This window comes from Polypterus senegalus, chromosome 6 (genome assembly GCF_016835505.1).
Source record: "Polypterus senegalus isolate Bchr_013 chromosome 6, ASM1683550v1, whole genome shotgun sequence".
NCBI lineage: Eukaryota > Metazoa > Chordata > Cladistia > Polypteriformes > Polypteridae > Polypterus > Polypterus senegalus.
The window spans coordinates 118,166,693-118,184,724 of NC_053159.1; the positions used below are offsets into that span (position 1 = coordinate 118,166,693).

General features: G+C 39.7%; 1 protein-coding gene across 2 annotated transcripts in view; it reads right to left on the reverse strand.

Annotated features, from left to right (window-relative positions):
- Positions 1-2,158: 2,158 nt before the first annotated feature.
- The window catches only part of LOC120531486 (lissencephaly-1 homolog), a 134,359-nt gene continuing 118,485 nt past the window's right edge, over positions 2,159-18,032 (reverse strand). For both annotated transcript variants that reach the window (XM_039756938.1, XM_039756937.1), the window contains exons 7-11: positions 8,281-8,383; positions 7,180-7,408; positions 5,321-5,422; positions 5,015-5,171; positions 2,159-2,671 (exon numbers count right to left, since the gene is read on the reverse strand). In XM_039756938.1, coding sequence (XP_039612872.1) covers positions 2,598-2,671; positions 5,015-5,171; positions 5,321-5,422; positions 7,180-7,408; positions 8,281-8,383 — 665 coding nt within the window. In that variant the 3' untranslated portion in view covers positions 2,159-2,597. The remainder of the gene's footprint in view (positions 2,672-5,014; positions 5,172-5,320; positions 5,423-7,179; positions 7,409-8,280; positions 8,384-18,032) is intronic.

Genomic DNA, 18,032 nt, shown 5'->3' on the forward strand with positions numbered 1-18,032 from the left:
AATGTCACCACACCTTCCAATATGTTCGCTTTGTGTTTGCGAATTCACTTTCTAGAAACAGAAACTCTTCAGCATGGATTATTCTTTGGTGGACATCTTTCTTTAAGGCAGGTGAGGTGACTTGCTCATGGCTACAGTGGCAGCAGCACAACCTCAGGGCTCAAAGGCCGAAGCCTTACCCAGCACACCACGCTGCCGCCATCATGTGTAAATTCAGCCTCTTAAGACATCCCAAGTGTGAACAGTTCATACGGCATGTGAAGAATATTAAAGAGGAAAGTTGTGGTCTTGTCAGTCACCTACAAGTCATCCACATTAAAGGATGTGGTTTGTACCCCCTTGGTGAGCACACGGACCACCAGTCACTGTCAACTGCCACTATCCAGTGTACATGTGGGACTGAAAACACTGGGCACTCTCTCGTATTGAACATGTATTTTTAAAAATGACATTTAACAAACCTTTAAAGATTTCTACTTGGGCTGCTCTGCCATTTTCAGACATGTTGATAAAAGGCAATGCATCAGTGACGTGGCCACAAGCTTTGCACACATATTCCCCATCCTTAAACAATGGAGACTTCACTGGATCAAAGGGACTTTTATACCGACAAATAAATGGTAAACATGTCAGCAGTGCAGCCTGAACACTTCAAGGCCAGCAGGGGGCGCACATGCTCTCAAAATTCTGCAAACAACTGAACATTTAGCCTTAAGACTTCGTCATTCCTATGTAAGGGGGTGAGGAATTGAATGGGATGGAATGGACTACGACTTAGTTACAATATAAAATGTCAGTGTGTGTCAAATCCCAGAGTCTAGACAGCTAGAAGTAGTGAGGGTCAAACACGAAATGAGAAGCGCCTCGCTAACTGGAGTACATTCCGCACCCGCTCCGTATTAACAAATCTTTTTAAAAGTGACCAAGTCTACCTGCATTAACTCCCACTACACAGGAATGGTGTGGCCTTACTGGTGGAAACAGTCTAAAATGACGAACGCTCGCCAACGGAATGCCCCCTTACACGTCTGCGCCATTGCCAACCAACAGATTCCAAGTCCTGAAAGTGAAGACCCTCTCAGCAGTTTCCTTGTTTTAGGAACTTAAACAAAACAAGAAGCAGAGTATTGGATTGGTTAAGCAGTGGAATTCTTTATTATATAATTGCATTTCATGAAAAGGCTAATTAAAATGATAATCTGCGTATGCATTTTTCATTTAAATCTTCAGTCAGATAAGACCAGAGATCAAAGGACAGGGGTGTGCAAGTTTTTTGGGATGTAATTTACCAGCGCTGCCTACTTGACAGCTTGTGCATGTCTGAGGGGGAATGAAGCTTGGATTCAACTATTGCCCCAGTGGCTCTCTGAGGCTTATTTCTGCCATTTTTTTTCCCTTGGAAAACGACCAATGAATGAAAAAGGGAAAAAAAATTAAAAGGAAAAAAAGTGCCAGTCGTTACAGATAGTTATTAAACCGAGTCTGAGTGGGCCCCTGAAAGACGCAGATCGCATGCTCACAACTACAGAGCTGCTCTCCACCAACATGACATACTTCCACATATCCATAAGCATTAACTGCAGGAACAAGTGCACTTTAATGCAGATAAATCTCGATTCTCCATGGGGAGAATGTTGCACATCCCCTGACAAATAGCTGTTAAAGGGGCACTTGGAACCCTTGTCAGGCAGCAAGCCAGCCTATACTCCGGATACACACACACACACAGACATACACACACACATATACACATACACACACATATATCCCCTCCCACCGTAAGCTGGCTGGATACAAACTACCAAATGAGTGCAACACACTGACATAAACAAGCCATTCACTTTCATAGCCCAATCTGACAGCTCTGATTTGGCTGTAGGTTTACTTTTGGCCAGATAAGAGAAGTCGAATTCTCGCTTGCTGCCATCCCCAGCCCCTCACCACAGCATCCATGCAACATGACAAGAGTTCAAAGGTTCACCCCGCAGGTTTAGAACAGAACAGTTTGCAACACATTCTTAGATGCAGTCATTAATATATTATCTAGTTTCACAAGAAGAGAATGGTAAGCACACTTCAGAAGTGATGTTACAGAGCTACACATTATTCCAAAAAACGAGCCCAACAGACAATCAAAGTTCCACGGCGGGATTATAGGTTTTTTTTTTCTCAACGAGGTCACCGATCTAGGCACCAGCAGACTACGACAGTGGAAAAAATTAAAAGAAAGACAGAGTAATCTGACACGTAAGAACGACACTGTCATTAAATTATCAGTTTAGCGCCCTACAGGTTTCTGTCTTAAGTTACCCAACTTCTGCCTCCTTTAGGGCTGATGTGACGCCAGCCCAAGTTCTTAAAACTATGGTACTTCTAGACAACGTTATGTAAATTTACAGTATACAATTTTGGATTCACCATGCAAGAATACTTTTTGTGTAACATTTAATAGCTCAATCTACATCCAGAATAATTTACATAAAAGGACAATAGTTATTTAAACAGAGCTTGATGGTATCTGAGTGCATCCAGAGGAGCAGGATGGTGGGATGGGGTGTGGCAGGGAGGGGTGTAGGGAACAAGGCCTGTTGCTCTCATCAGCGACACTCCCACACTTTTACTGTTTGATCTACGCTTCCAGTTACAACATAAGGAGCTGTCTTATGGAAATCTGCAGGAAAATACAAAAAAAGGCAAAATTAGTTTGCTACAAACACTTAAAGGTGCTTGCACATTCATACCACTACAGAGAACATCTCTGAACCCCCAACGTGTGGCACACTAAACCTGTCCACATGCTGATCCTTGGAGGACAACCCAATAGCACCCTGTGCAGTCTCTGCTGTGAGACACAACAAGCTGTATTAGAGAAGTCTGCTTATTGCAAACAAGAATAGAAAGCTAAAATCAGATTAGAGACACATTTCTAAGAGAGCATATGAACATGTGCCACCAAACAAATAATCACCACAGTTATCAGCTTCACTCAAGAAAGAATGTGGAATCTGCCTAAATAATCCTGCATAGTGGTAAACCTGGCAGTATTTACTTACGTAGATCTCTCTCTCCCTATACACACACATATGTGTGTGTGTGTGTGTATATGTATATATATATATATATATATATATATATATATATATATATATATATATACATACACACGATTGCAGCGTCTATGGAAGATTGTTTGTCCGTTGCTGGGGCAGGACAACAGCAGGCTCACAGAGGTGCAGTGAAGCGAATCCTAAAAGATCGGGGTTGCGCTATAAGTCGTTGTCTCTCACCCCAAAACACAAGGCTTAGTCTCGGCACTTTAGCAAAACCAGCTTTATTCAGCTTGAAACAGGAATGGCAGTTATTTATTGTAGCGTGATCTGCCACTCTGCTATACACAGACACAGCACTCAGGCAGGGTCGTGGCCCCAGGTCAGTGACCAAGTAATCCGAGTAATCACTTTTTCCACATTTTGTTATGTTACAGCCTTATTCCAAAATGGATTAAATTAATTTTTTTCCTCAGAATTCTACACACAACACCCCATAATGACAACATGAAAAAAGTTTACAGCCATTTTAAGATCTCTCCAGAGATGTTCAATCGGATTCAAGTCTGGGCCACTCAAGGACATTCACAGAGTTGTCCTGAAGCCACTCCTTTGATATCTTGGCTGTGTGCTTAGGGTCGTTGTCCTGCTGAAAGATGAACCGTCGCCCCTGTCTGAGGTCAAGAGCGCTCTGGAGCAGGTTTTCATCCAGGAGGTCTCTGTACATTGCTGCAGTCATCTTTCCCTTTATCCTGACTAGTCTCCCAGTTCCTGCCACTGAAAACCATCCCCACAGCATGATGCTGCCACCACCAAGGGATTGTATTGGCCTGGTGATGAGCGGTGCCTGGTTTCCTCCAAACGTGACGCCTGGCATTCACACCAAAGAGTTCAATGTTTGTCTCATTAGACCAGAGAATTTTGTTTCTCATGGTCTGAGAGTCCTTCTGGTGGCTTTTGGCAAACTCCAGGCGGGCTGCCATGTGCCTTTTACTAAGGAGTGGCTTCCGTCTGATCACTGTACCATACAGGCCTGATTGGTGGATTGCTGCAGAGATGGTTGTCCTTCTGGAAGGTTCTCCTCTTTCCACAGAGGACCTCTGGAGCTCTGACAGAGTGACCATCGGGTTCTTGGTCACCTCCCTGACTAAGGCCCTTCTCCCCCGATCACTCAGTTTAGATGGCCGGCCAGCACTAGGAAGAGTCCTGGGGGTTTCGAACTTCTTCCACTTACGGATGATGGAGGCCGCTGTGCTCATTGGGACCTTCAAAGCAGCAGAAATTTATATGTAACCTTCCACTGATTTGTGCCTCGAGATAATCCTGTCTCGGAGGTCTACAGACAATTCCTTTGACTTCATGCTTGGTTTGTGCTCTGACAAGAACTGTCAACTGTGGGACCTTATATAGACAGATGTGTGCCTTTCCAAATCATGTCCAATCAACTGAGTTTACCACAGGTGGACTCCAATTGAGCTGCAGAAACATCTCAAGGATGATCAGGGGAAACAGGATGCACCTAAGCTCAATTTTGAGCTTCATGGCAAAGGCTGTGAATACTTATGTACATGTGCTTTCTCAATTTTTGTTTAATGTTTAATAAATTTGCAAAAACCTCAAGTAAACTTTTTTCACGTTGTCATTATGGGGTGTTGTGTGCAGAATTCTGAGGAAAAAAAATGAATTTAATCCATTTTGGAATAAGGCTGTAACATAACAAAATGTGGAAAAAGTGATGCGCTGTGAATACTTTCCGGATGCACTGTATATACACACACACACACATATCCATATCAATATACACACACATACACACAGAGTATCTATCTATCTATCTATCTATCTATCTATATATATATATATATATATATATATATATATATATATATATACACACACACACACACATTTTTTCAGGCAAAATTTGCAATTATCTTCTCATTATTAAATGACAAATAATTCCATACCAAGAGAGGTTACAAAATGTTCATGGGCACTAAGAGTCTTCATGCACCGCTTGTTCTTGTAATCCCAGATCCGCAAAGTCTTGTCATCTGCACAGCTCACAATAAACTTGCCTCCAGGATGCACCATTACTCCTCGCACCCAGTTATCATGACCCACCTGAAGAGAAAGAGGCACATTCTTATTGCTGGGAAACAAACCAAGGCTGGCCGCAGATCAGCAAATTCAAATGGTTCAAGCTCCTCAATGAGCAAAACCACACAAAAAAAAAGCCAATATTTGGGATAAAGTCCAAGCCGACTGCTCACCAGTGTCATAAGGCACACGCCGATGCTAACATCCCACATCTTGATGGTCTTATCTCTGGAACCTGACAGGAGGAAAGGGCCAGGCTTGCCACTCTTCTTGCTCTGCAGAGTTAGAAATATTGGTGGGGTGTTAACTTTAGTCTGAAATAAACTTACATACAGTTATCCAAGTAAAATATGACATTACATTTGTGGTCTTTGCATGAATGTATACCTCAGTTATTTTACTTTTGCTTTCTTATGTTAGGTGCAAACACCAATCTGGCAATTAAAGCTTCATAGCTGTACTAGTCTATTTAAACCTGTACAGTATGTGCCAAGGGTTGTCAAATCAATTAAAGTCACACTGAATTTTGAGCAGCACTGAGAAAACCATGACTAGGAGCATTAATAATACTGACACATGCACCACCAGCAATTTGACAAATAAAATACTCGTCATTTATAACACCAATAATGTGTCTGGTTGGTTGCAGTGATGTTGAGGTTGGCTACTTCTAATTACTATCAAACATTGGGCTCCTTGCTCTTCTCATCTTGCCTTCACAGACTGAAAATGACATGTTAAATGGTTATGACTCCAAATGAACCATCAGCACTAGACACACTTAAAGCACTTAAGTGATTTTTTTTTCCTACGTTACTTATCCCACTGTAGCTTATAGTGATAGGCAGGAAAAGAAAAAAAAAAAAGATCAAGACTGGGTATCACGTTTAATAGAATTAGAACCTATAGTGACCAGTGCTAAACAGCAGAAAACAATATCAAAATCATCCACACATTGCATTATCCATTATTTACATGTCAAGTCATCCCATCATGCATTTATTGCTGAAACATCAGCAAGAAACCTTCTGAAAATGAAAGCAGTCCATAAACAGGAAGTCACTTTACACAGGGACCTACATTTAAATTGAAGGCACACTTTACCTGCCCTACTACCTTCCCTGATTCATTGGTCAAGAGTCCTGTATTCACCTCAAAAGCAGAACTGTGTGTGAAGAAACATCCTGTTTGTAGACTACTTTCATTTTCCACAGGTATTTGTTTATTTTAGCAAAAAAAAAAAAATACATGATGCATACAGTTAGATTTGTGGACATGTAGATTATGCAACACGAGTAATGGGGGGGATTCTTTTAATGGAGAATTTTGATATTGCTTGCTGTTGTCTTGCCTTGGTCACCATAAGCTCCAGTTTTATCAGAAACGTTACTTACATTCTCCACAAAAACATGAAATTAAATGTTTTTCTTGCCATCACCACGATGTCCACTGGGAAGTAACTAATTATAAAATATAATTAATTATGGGGCTAGTTTTGTTAAATGGTTCCAGATCAGTAAGAATGCTATAATGCTGGGGTTAGGGGGGTGGTTTGGCATGTACAGCCAGGTATTCATGGAACATGAATGACCAAAGCTTGGGTAGCATCACTCATCTAGGCATTCATATATTAACATTCAAGAAGCATCATTTCTGAGGTAAAGTATCTTATTAATGATAGATAAAGTTTTTGGTAAAAATGTTTCACATTCAATATCATTATGTGCCAGTGGACATTGTCCTTGATGGCCGGTATGGAAAGTTTGGCTATACTTCAAATACACTTTAAAATTCACCCATAATCCTCATTCAAATATTATATTTTCATTTTGATGAACCCCGGTGATGTCAAGTCCACAAAGTAACCTCAAAAGGTTAAAGCAACCTGCCTTGATAATGCAAATCCCTGAAAGAAAGCACAAGCAACTAGCCATATTTTCATTCGCACAAGTTGTGGAGTGAGCAGAAGAGGATTCTTCCACCAGTAGGAGTGCAGTGAAAAAACTGAGCTGGCATAAACAGACAAACTCACCTCTGAACCTGTAGCGTCAAGTATATTGGAGTAGGAATTCTCAGGGGCCCAAGAAATGCACTCAACAACATGCTCATGTTCTCGAAGCTCTGCTTTACACTCTTTTGTTGCAACTACCCACACTCTAACCGTCTGATCATTAGAGCTGCTGGCTATCAGTGTGCCATCCTGGTTGGGTCGCACCATACGGACCCATTCTCTGTGGCCAGTGAAGGTCTTCACACAGTACCTAAAACAAAAATGTGGCAACACTAACAATACTGGAGAATATTAAGGGAAAAAAAAGATTGCTTTCTAGAATATTAATGAAATGTCTTAACAACAGAGGGGCAATCTTGGCGCTGTATTGGAAAGCCTGCAATAAAATGTCTAGCTTACACACTCACCCCTACAGTTTGAACTTTGGCTTTATCTAAAATATTACTGTAGTTCTGCACTGGGGTATATCAATGGGCTTTATTCATTCCACTCCATTTTGGTCAGAACACTTATTTCTTATAAGACAGGCCTTATGAATACCTTAACTTTTGTACTCTGTGTTTGTGAATATTAGAAATTCTGTTTTATATGAAACTTACACAAAGGAGTGATCTGACTAAAATGGAAGGGCCTACACATGCAGCTGTGACAAAAAAGTAAAAATATTTCTTCTACATTAAAATAAGAATATACCAACAGTAACTTTTTCAGAATATGACAAATTTGCTTCCCTTTATATTTATTCATAACCTCAAAGGTCGTACATTTCTCTATGGATATCACATGAAGCACTGTGAACTGAGTAACTTAAGAGACGACAATAAAAAACAAAAGGAACAACGGTGCCTACAGCTCTTCTCTACCAAGTCAACTTCCAGAATGTAATAAAAGTGGAAAACAAGGCTCTTTTTGTTGCCTTAATGACATCTGACAAATCTGCCGATATCAAAAGAAACACAGAATGTTTGAGAGTCACCCCTCAGGTTCCAAAACTTAAGTGTACTTGGCAAACTCGGCTGCTCTCAATCAGATTTTCAGGAAAGGAATTATTTTACTGTAAACTAAGATGTACAAAGAGTCAGATTTGAAGTACAGGAACACACTGATAATAAATGCACATACCCAGTAGCAACCTCCCACATTTTAATAGTTTTATCCCTGGATGCAGACACTATATGATCTCCATTGGGCATAATTGCTACAGATGAAACATTGTGGTCATGACCTAGAGAGAGAGAGAGAGAGAGTTAGTGACAAAAAATTACAGTTTTGCATAACAAACTACAATTAATTTACTACGAAATGCAACAGAAAGGAGGGCATTAACAAATTGCTGTAAAAAGTCAAAAGTTTCTCTTCAGAAAGTATGCAGAATGATCAAGACAATAAAGTAGTGAAGAGTCAGCAGAGTTTAATTAAAACTGAAAGGGGCCAACATTAAAACTGTTGCACAAATGGTCTCATTCTTAAGAATTACTCCAGCAGCTGCATAAAGGGGACAAAACACAGCACTGGAACAATTTACTGTTCAATTAATCAACACAAATTCCAAGCAAAGGATTAACAATGTTTCTCATATCCACTGGCACCTTTTACAACAACATCAACAACAAAAAAAAAACAAAAAAAAAACAGGCCTAAGGATGTCACAAGAATCAATTTTCCAGTACCAAGCCGATATCAAAATGGTGAAAATGACAGTACAGTAATCCCTCACTATATCGCGCTTCGGACTTTCACGGCGTCACTGTATCGCGGATTTTATATGTAAGCATATCTAAATATGTAACGCGGATTTTTCGCTACTTCTGCGGGCAATGGGTCTTTTTACTTCCTGTACATGCTTCCTCAGTTGGTTTGCCCAGTTGATTTCATACAAGGGACGCTATTGGCGGATAGCTGAGAAGCTAAGCAATCAGAGCACGCAGTTAAGTTCCTGTGAGCTGAATGGCTCAGCGACGGAGCGACGAATTTGATTCCGCGCCGTTAACCAGAAAGTCTCGATTGCCGAAAAGGTAAACGTTTTGGATTTGTTGAAGAAAGGGAAAAGCTACACCGCTGTAGGATGCCATTACGGCATCAATGAGGCTACGATTCTTTTTATTTAAAAAGTAAGAAAGAAATATAAGATCTACGGCCGCAGTGTCCTTTTAACCAGGGTGCAAAACGAGTTGTAAGTGGATGTAATAAGGCAGTAATCTGGATGGAATCTGCTTTAGGGATTTGGATTGAAGAAGAATAAACGGCGGTGCTACACAGTTGCCTGAAGTGGCTCCTTTAAGGGCTGTAACGCTCTCCTTTGTTGTGCAGTAAAATTAAACTCATCGTTATCGGACAAGTCGTGTCATTGTTGGTGAGTAACCATAGTTAATTTTCTACTTACAGTACTTAGTACATGTACGTACGTTTAGTGTCACTGTACACACATTAACTGTATACAATTTTTCTTGCATTGTACGTATTTATTGCTGGTGGCCTGTCTATCATAATGGCTGTAACATATGTGATATCGGAGACGCTCGATATCTTTAAAATAATATTTAGGTTTTACTGTATATAAACAGTGTGTTTACATACTTAATTTCAATGAATCTTACCTAATATCTAAGAGAATACAAAGGGATTATGCTGTATAACTGTGCTGGGAATATTTATAAACAGTGTGGGAGAGTTTATAAGGGCTTAAAATATATAAAAATAACCAGACAAACATGGTTTCCACTTCGCGGATTTTCACCTATCGCGCTAGGGGCTGGAACGCAACCCCTGCGATCGAGGAAGGATTACTGTATTCCAAATAATGATATATTATTTAACCTATACAATTCCAGACATGCAACTCGCAGATAAAAAGACTTTAGCTATGAGAATTTTGTGTCTGACTTCAGCTGCCTCAGTGGGGGATGAATGAGCAGGCTGCCTGCTGCCAGTGCTGACTGACACATTTGCAAGGCAAAAACAATGAGGAGGAGGTGCAAGATAATTTAAGGCGACCTGGCAATACGAATATTTTTGTGGGCTTCAGAGATTCTAATGTTAAAAGAACACAAGGACTTTCAAGCCATAGCAAAGCAAATACATTACTCAGTGTCTTCAAAAGCCTGAAAAAAAGAAGAGTCTTTAAATTGGATTTAAATATCAGGACCATCAAGCAGTTCTGACAAATTAAAGTTACCTCCTTCCAGTGTTTTGGAGCAGCCACTAAAAAAGCTTGAAGTTTTCTTTATGAGGCGAGAGCGTTGCATTGATAAGAAGTATTTGGGAAGATGATGTGAGTGTCCTCATTATTCCTGAGCTTCACAGGTGGCCAATGAAGGAAGGCCATGAAAGGAGTAACAAGTTCCCTCTTGTGGGATAGATGCTATTAATAGACATCAGGAATAATAGCCGATTGGCAAATTTTGCTTAAAGCAAGTTGATAATGTTTATAAAGTATAAATCATACAAACTGAAGTATTATTGCAGGAGAGGGGCGAGTTATGTCTCTTGAAGAGAAGACTGAGTTAAGATCAATATTATGTAGCTTCAAACATTAAATGATAAACAGTATATATTAAACTTTTCAGTAACAGTTTCTGCACTTAGTACAACTTTGTTTTGTTCTGAAGGGTGCAATACCCGCACAGCAAGCATTTTTCAAATTCCTGTTGCTTGTTATTGCCATCATCACTTTTAAACAATTTTTCACTTTTTCAAAAGCAACCTACTAGATATCTTAATCAGTATATTACCCCATGCAGTAAGTGTGCATTAAAATCCTGTGATAAATCTTCTGTGTAACATATAAATGAATTCACTCAGAGCGTTTTTTTCTGCTAAAAAATAATAAAATAAAGTTGGAGAAAATCTTTACACTAAAGAGCACTTAACAGGCAGAATTCAGTATAACTCTCCTAGGGCGCTTATTTCTGGCAAGAGTAGGGCAGTGAGATAGTCTGCATCAAATTTAGAGATCATGGTAACAGCCCAGAACCATATACTTCTTAAGACATGCACAACCTTTTTAACATTAAAACTTGGATTTTTCTGATCTGTACCATCTACACATGACAATTTAAACTGCAGTAGAAATTGTGTCTCTTTTCAAAAAAGCCAATCTCCCAGCAGCAGCGCCGCTTTGGACAGACAGCTAACTGAGTATTGCTATGCTGCAAACTCTGTCTGCACTGGATTTAAAAAAAAAACCAAACAAGTCTTACCGAGTCAGCCTGATCACTTATTGAATGTGATTTATTTATAGTTTAATGATTGTAGAAAATACCCAAATCACTTATTAAAGCTGAGGTATATTTATAAAGGATGGTATAACTGCTCAATTTTGACCACTTCAATTCAGATCCACAGCGTAATAGTTAAAGAATTACAAGTTGTCAGCCCTGGCATAAATATCTGGCAAAGAGTGAAAATGTGACTGTGTCTGAAATAAAACTAGTAATAAATGCATTTAGCAGACTAGTAGAGTAGAAATATTTAGCTAGGATTAGTACCTAAACATTATTTTAGTTCAGTGCACTCGCAAATAATAAAGGATGATAAATGACAAATGCCCTTTGCAGACATTTATCTGTGCTGTCTGAATTTTCATCCCAAAGCTAGTCATAAGCATGAACCAGCTTCACAACAAGAAGTACTGTTGAACAGCTGTAAGTGTGAGGGGGTTACTTATGGTTTGGCCCACTGCTATACTTTAGTGTGCTTCCTCTTTAGGTGCATTCATTGAGCCAATGCTGATGTGGAATACCACTTTTTTTAAACAATATACAATTTTTTTGGTGAAATACTCCCAACACATAATTTTGCCCAATATTTGTTGGAACCCTTCCACTGAATGTGGTACAGTTGCCACCATAATAAGTCAACAGTACAGTACATGCTGTTGGCACAATGTGGGTACTGGATGTGGTACAAGCACTACAGTAACATCTTAAAAACAAAACAGAAATTATGCCTGGAAATAATAATGTCACGCTTATATTTAAAAATTAATAAAGATTAAAAGGGGTATAGAGACCCGATGGGAGTTAGCTCAGAAATATTTTCCCCCTAACTTTTTAAAAAAACCTGATGAAACAATTTAATAATTAGCTCATAAATAGATTAGTGCGTGCTTTGAGTGTGCATGATGTCACAGATTAGATAATATAATTTGGATTTGTTTAGAGTTCTGGAGACCTCAGCCATCAAGCTGCCTCCCCCAATTGGCCATTCCATAGCTGGGACAGCGCTGGGCCAGCCAATCTGATGAAAGGACTAATCTAAAAAAACAAAATTGCTAATAGCATGTCTCTCTAGTAATACCACTGTGTCAACTTGTCCTTTATTAGGCATGCTTTTCCAAGTACAGTGGAACCTCTGTTCACGAACGTCTCTGAACATGTACAAATCGGGTTATGACCAAAAAGTTCGCTAAACTTTTGCATATGTTCATGATCACACACTCAAGTTGACAAACAAGCCAGCTTCCCTTCCGGTTTGTACGCGCTGATGATTTCCACACGTGTTGCACTGTTCTCAGTCAGACGTGCGTGCTTTTGCTGTGAACTATTTGTGTGCTATTTCGTTTCCCTTCCAGTTCAGACACGCTGATGATTTCCACACATGTTCAGTCTTTCCCTGTACATTGTTCTGGGTCAGACGTGCGTGCTTTCGCTGTGAACTCTTTGTGCTCTACAGTAATCTACGATTTCGACTATTCTAAAGCAGAAAGAGGCATTAAAGCAGCTGATGTTGCAAAAGGAGATACAGTGTTAACCAGGCTGAGGCCTAAAGTGCTGGAAGACGTGGAAAAAACTGTTGCTAGTGTGGCTGAACAAGAAGCAACTTGCAGGAGATAGCGTAAGCGAGGCGATGTTATGCGAGAAAGCCAGGAAGATTCATGGCGATCTGCTGCAAAACTATCCTTCTACGAGTGGCGAAAGTGAGGAATTTAAAACCAGTAGAGGATGGTTTGAAAAGTTTCACAACAGGAATGGCATTCATAGTGTGGTAAGGCATGAAGAGGCTGCTAGTTCCAATGCTGAAGCTGCAAAAGAATTTGTGAAAAATTTCACAAAATTAGTGGAGGACGAAGGCAACAAATGTTCAACTTGGACGAGACCGGATTGTTCTGGAAGAAGATGCCGAAGAGGACCTACATTACCCAGGAAGAGAAAGCTATGCCCGGCTATAAACCAATGAAGGACAGGTTAACCGTTTTGCTGTGTACTAACGCTAGTGGCAACGTAAAAATCAAGCCATTACTTGTTTACCAATTTGAGAACCCTCGTGCTTTCAAGCAGCAAAATGTAAACAAAGCCAGACTGCCCGTGATGTGGAGGGCAAACACGGTGCTGGGTCACAAGGACCTTGTTTTTAGAATGGCTGCAGGAGGCTTTCGCTCCCGCTGTGAAGCGATATCTTGGAGAATAATCTGCCTCAAAAATGCCTTCTTCTGATGGACAATGCACCGGCACACCCTCCAAATTTGGTTGACGATATGGTCGAGGAGTACGACTTTATTAAGATCGTGTTCCTCCCCCAACACGACTCCTCTTTTGCAGCTTATGGACCAGCAGGTTATTTCAAATTTTAAGAAGCTGTACACCAAATGACTATTCGCCTGGTGTTTCAATGTGACCGAGGAAATATCTATGACCTTGAAAGAGTTCTGGAAGAATCATTTCAATATTGTTCATTGAATCAACCTCATTGATAAAGCCTGAGAAGATGTCACATACCGGACCTTGAACTTGGCCTGAAAAAAACTTTGGCCTGAATGCGTTCCTGAACAGGATTTAGAAAGCTCTGAGTCTCCTGTTGTGGATGAGATTGTGTCCATGGGCAAGAGCATGGGTCTTGAAGTGGACAATGAGGACATTGAGGAGCTGGTCCTGGATCACAAAGAGGAGTTGACAACGGTGGAACTCGCTGATCTCCAGCAGGAGCAGCATAGGTTGCTCACCGAGGTGCAGTCCACAGGGGAAGAAGAGGAAAGGGCGGTTATAAAAAGTGATGCGATAAAAGCCATCATGGAAAAATGGAACGAGTGCCAGGATTTTGTCAAGAAGAACCACCCTGACAATACAGTTACAAACAGAGTAATAAAGATGATGAACGACAATGTCTTCTCGCATTTCCAAAAATTACATTAGTCCGCTATTTCGCGAAGTCTGATCCACCAGCTAAAAACACCAGAAACCCAAGAAATCACAAGAGAGAAAACACCTGAAGGAGAGCATCCCTCCATCACAGAGCCGGAGTCTCCCTCAAAACTGTAACCTCTTCTCTTCCTTCATGCCAGAACTCGACTCATGCAAGGTTAGCTTTCTTGGTTGTTTATGGTTAGTTTTTGTATGAATTACGGATTTTTCAAATGTTCATTTTTTTCCCTGTGCTTTTAAAACTTATTAAAAAGTGTTTACAGATAACAGTTCGTAAGGCTGATTAGCATGAATTCTTGCAATGTTACTTTTCTTGGTTGTTTATGGTTGTTGTATAAATTACGGATTTTTCAAATGTTCATTTTTTCCCCCTGTGCTTTTAAAACTCATTAAAAAAAAGTGTTTACAGCAAGTGGTTCGTAAGGCTATAGCGTGAATTCTTGCAATGTTACTTTTCTCTGTTAAAGGTTTTCTCAGTGTTATTCAATGTTTTTATATTTAGTTTACAATTACACTGTGCATTCTATGGTATAATTAACTTTTTGTGCTTAAAAATCTTTAAAAAAAATATTTACATACAGATCGTACGGTCTGGAACGGAGTAATTGTATTCACATACAATCCTATGGGGGGAAATTACTTCGGGTCACAACCAAATTGGGTTGCGACCAGAGTTTTGGAATAAATTACGGTCGTGACCCGAGGTTCCACTGTACTAGGAAAAACCATGCTTGAATTTTTTTGAAGAATTCAATCAATAAGGCAACAAAAACATTTCTTAGGGATTTTGTCCATACTAAGTCAAAGGCATTACACAGCTTAAGCAAATATTGCAGTCATATATTCATGCAGTAAACCTTCCACCTCATCTTCAACTTGCCCTACTGGATTGGAATAGGACATTTGGGAAGGTTACTGGAGTAAACAGAAGATGCTGCTTCTGTCTGTGGAACCACTCTGAGATAATATGTGCTTTTTGGCAGGAAGCACTATCCTGCTAGAAGAATGTATTTGGAAAATGGGTGCTCTGTGGCCAAAAATAGATGAAAATGTCCAGGAACAAAAGGTTAGATGTGATGTGCCATTCAAACAACACTCTAATGGTATTAAGAGGCCTAATGCACACTAAGAAAACATTCCTCATCGTTACAGCTACCACCACAAGCATGTGCTGATGACAAAAGGAAGTTGAGATACATGAATTGATATAGTATAGGTCAAGTGGGAACCTACCATTTGTAAGCCTCTGAAGTTAATACTTGTCAAACCAGGTAACATTTTTCCAATATTTAATAACGCAGTTTTGGCAATCATGGACCCCCTGCAGTGTCATTTTCCCATTCTTAGCAGAATGGAGTGGAACCCAGTAGGGTTGTTTGCTATTGCAGTCCATCAATTTTATAGTACATTACATCTCACATTGAGCATTCAGAGACTACTGCTGGACTGTTGGGAGACTGCAGACTACTGTTACAATGAGCACATATTTTGAGTGCTTATTTAATTTATTAGCCTGGATGTTGTACTCCTACCTCTGCCTCTAACAAGACATTTTTGTTCAGAGAACTTCTCCTCAATGAATGTGGATTTCACACCATTCTCTATAAAGTCTAAGAGACTGTACTTAAGGAGAATCCCAGGTCGTCAGGTATTTCTGAGATTCTGGAAATGCCTTTCCTGTTACCAGCAATCATATCATAGTCAAAGTAGCTTGAATAACTAGTCTTCCTCATTAAAAATTCAGTCAACCAACCACTAACACCCCAAAACTCTTGAAAATCCTTGCATTCACAACACATTCACAAAAAAAAGCAAAAAACACTTTGCTTTGTGACCTTTCATATTGTTTGTTGACTGCTTCTTTCATTAAGTTTAATTGCTTTATTGATTGTTAATCTAGGATTGTAAATTCATTAGTTCCTACAAGTTTTTGCCCTAACCTAAAGTGAGTCGATTATGTTTTAGTCTTTTTTGAAGTTGCTTTGGATAAAAGCATCTGCCAACCAAATACATGCAAATGTAAGTAAGGTTAAGGGAGTTAAAAACATCTCAACATAAAAACCCAGTTAAAACAATATCTGATGTCTATACTATAATATGATTAATGATAACTCTAATGTATACCTAAGAGATGAAAATGATTAAATTCCTAATTGAATCAAAACAATTTAGTTCAATTGTCAGCTATGGTAGGCACCACACTACAGGACTTAATATGACCTTTACTCAGAAACATCTTAAACTTCAGCCTTGCTTTTGCTGAACCTCGTTGCCTCTAAAGGAATCATATGAGACTAGGAATCACTGGAGATGAATGTTTAAGCTGCTCTCTCACATACGTTGGTCACAGTATCTATTTCACAGGGGAAAGTTCTGAAAGGATGCCTCATTTTAGCAGCCAATCAATGAGAACCACACCAGAAGTAGGGAAGCACTCCACAGAAGCAAATGCAGCATATGAAAAAGACATCTCCGAAGTTCTCCAAGTCTCTACATTTATAGTTCAAAAAAGTCAGATTCTTCCTTTCCTTGCAACAGCCACTGGTCTCCAGTGTTTGTGGGCAATGTTCTTCTGGCTGGGCACTCAATCTGTTAACTCTAGCAGACACAAAAGGTCACTCCTATGGCTTGCTATTAGAAAATCAACAACAGGGACTTTTAGAGATGTTAAGAGTACTATGACAGTCATTGTGGGTTTCATGCCACAACTGATGTAACAAGGGCATACTATGACTGTTTGCAACTCATTCTATTTTAAGATTATGTAACTGAAAGCTATAACTGAGCACCATAAGAAAAGTTGTAGTTTGAAGCTGGCCTTATTAAGAACTGATGAAAGCCGTCTCTCCATAAGTCTTGTTGTGTGTATATGACATCAACAGTTGCCAGATGTTTAATTTTAAAGTACTGTGAATATATAACTTTGAGTTGGCATGATTTGGTCTTTGAGTTGGTCCGATTTATCTCAAATTAAAACTTTTGTATTTTGCTAAACTCACTTAAATTTTCCAGCAAACCAATTGTTAAATATGGCATAATTTTCTAGATCTAGGGAAGCAAGTTCGGGAAATAACTATTTGGCCAGCTATGGAAAGGAAAACAATCCTCTGAATAGAGCACTTTCTACTTACCCTTGGTCATATTTACTGAGTAATCAATTACAGTGATCCCTTGCTATATCGTGCTTCGATGTTCGCGGCTACACTCTATCGCGGATTTTAAATGTAAGCATATCTAAATATATATCACGGATTTTTCGCTGGTTCGCAAATTTCTGCGGACAATGGGTCTTTTAATTTATGGTACATGCTTCCTCAGTTTATTTGCCCTGTTGATTTCATACAAGGGACGCTATTGGTGGATGGCTTAGAAGCTACCCAATCAGAGCATGTATTACATATTAAATAAAACTCCTCAATGATATGTGATGTGCTTCCCGAGCGGTGCTCGATTGTTTGCTTTTCTCGGTCTCTCTCACTCTCTCTGACATTCTCTGCTCCTGACGGAGGGGGTGTGAGCAGAGGGGCTGTTTGCCTAGAAGATACGGACGCTACTCTAAAAATGCTGAAAGACTACCTTCACATTGCTCCCTTCTGTTGCGGCTGCTTTATCGCAGTGCACATACTTAAAAGCCCAACAGCACATATTGATTTTTTGATTATTTGCTTTTCTGTCACACTCTCTCTCTCTTTCTGACATTCTCTGCTCCTGAGAGCGCTCCTTTGAAGAGAAGAT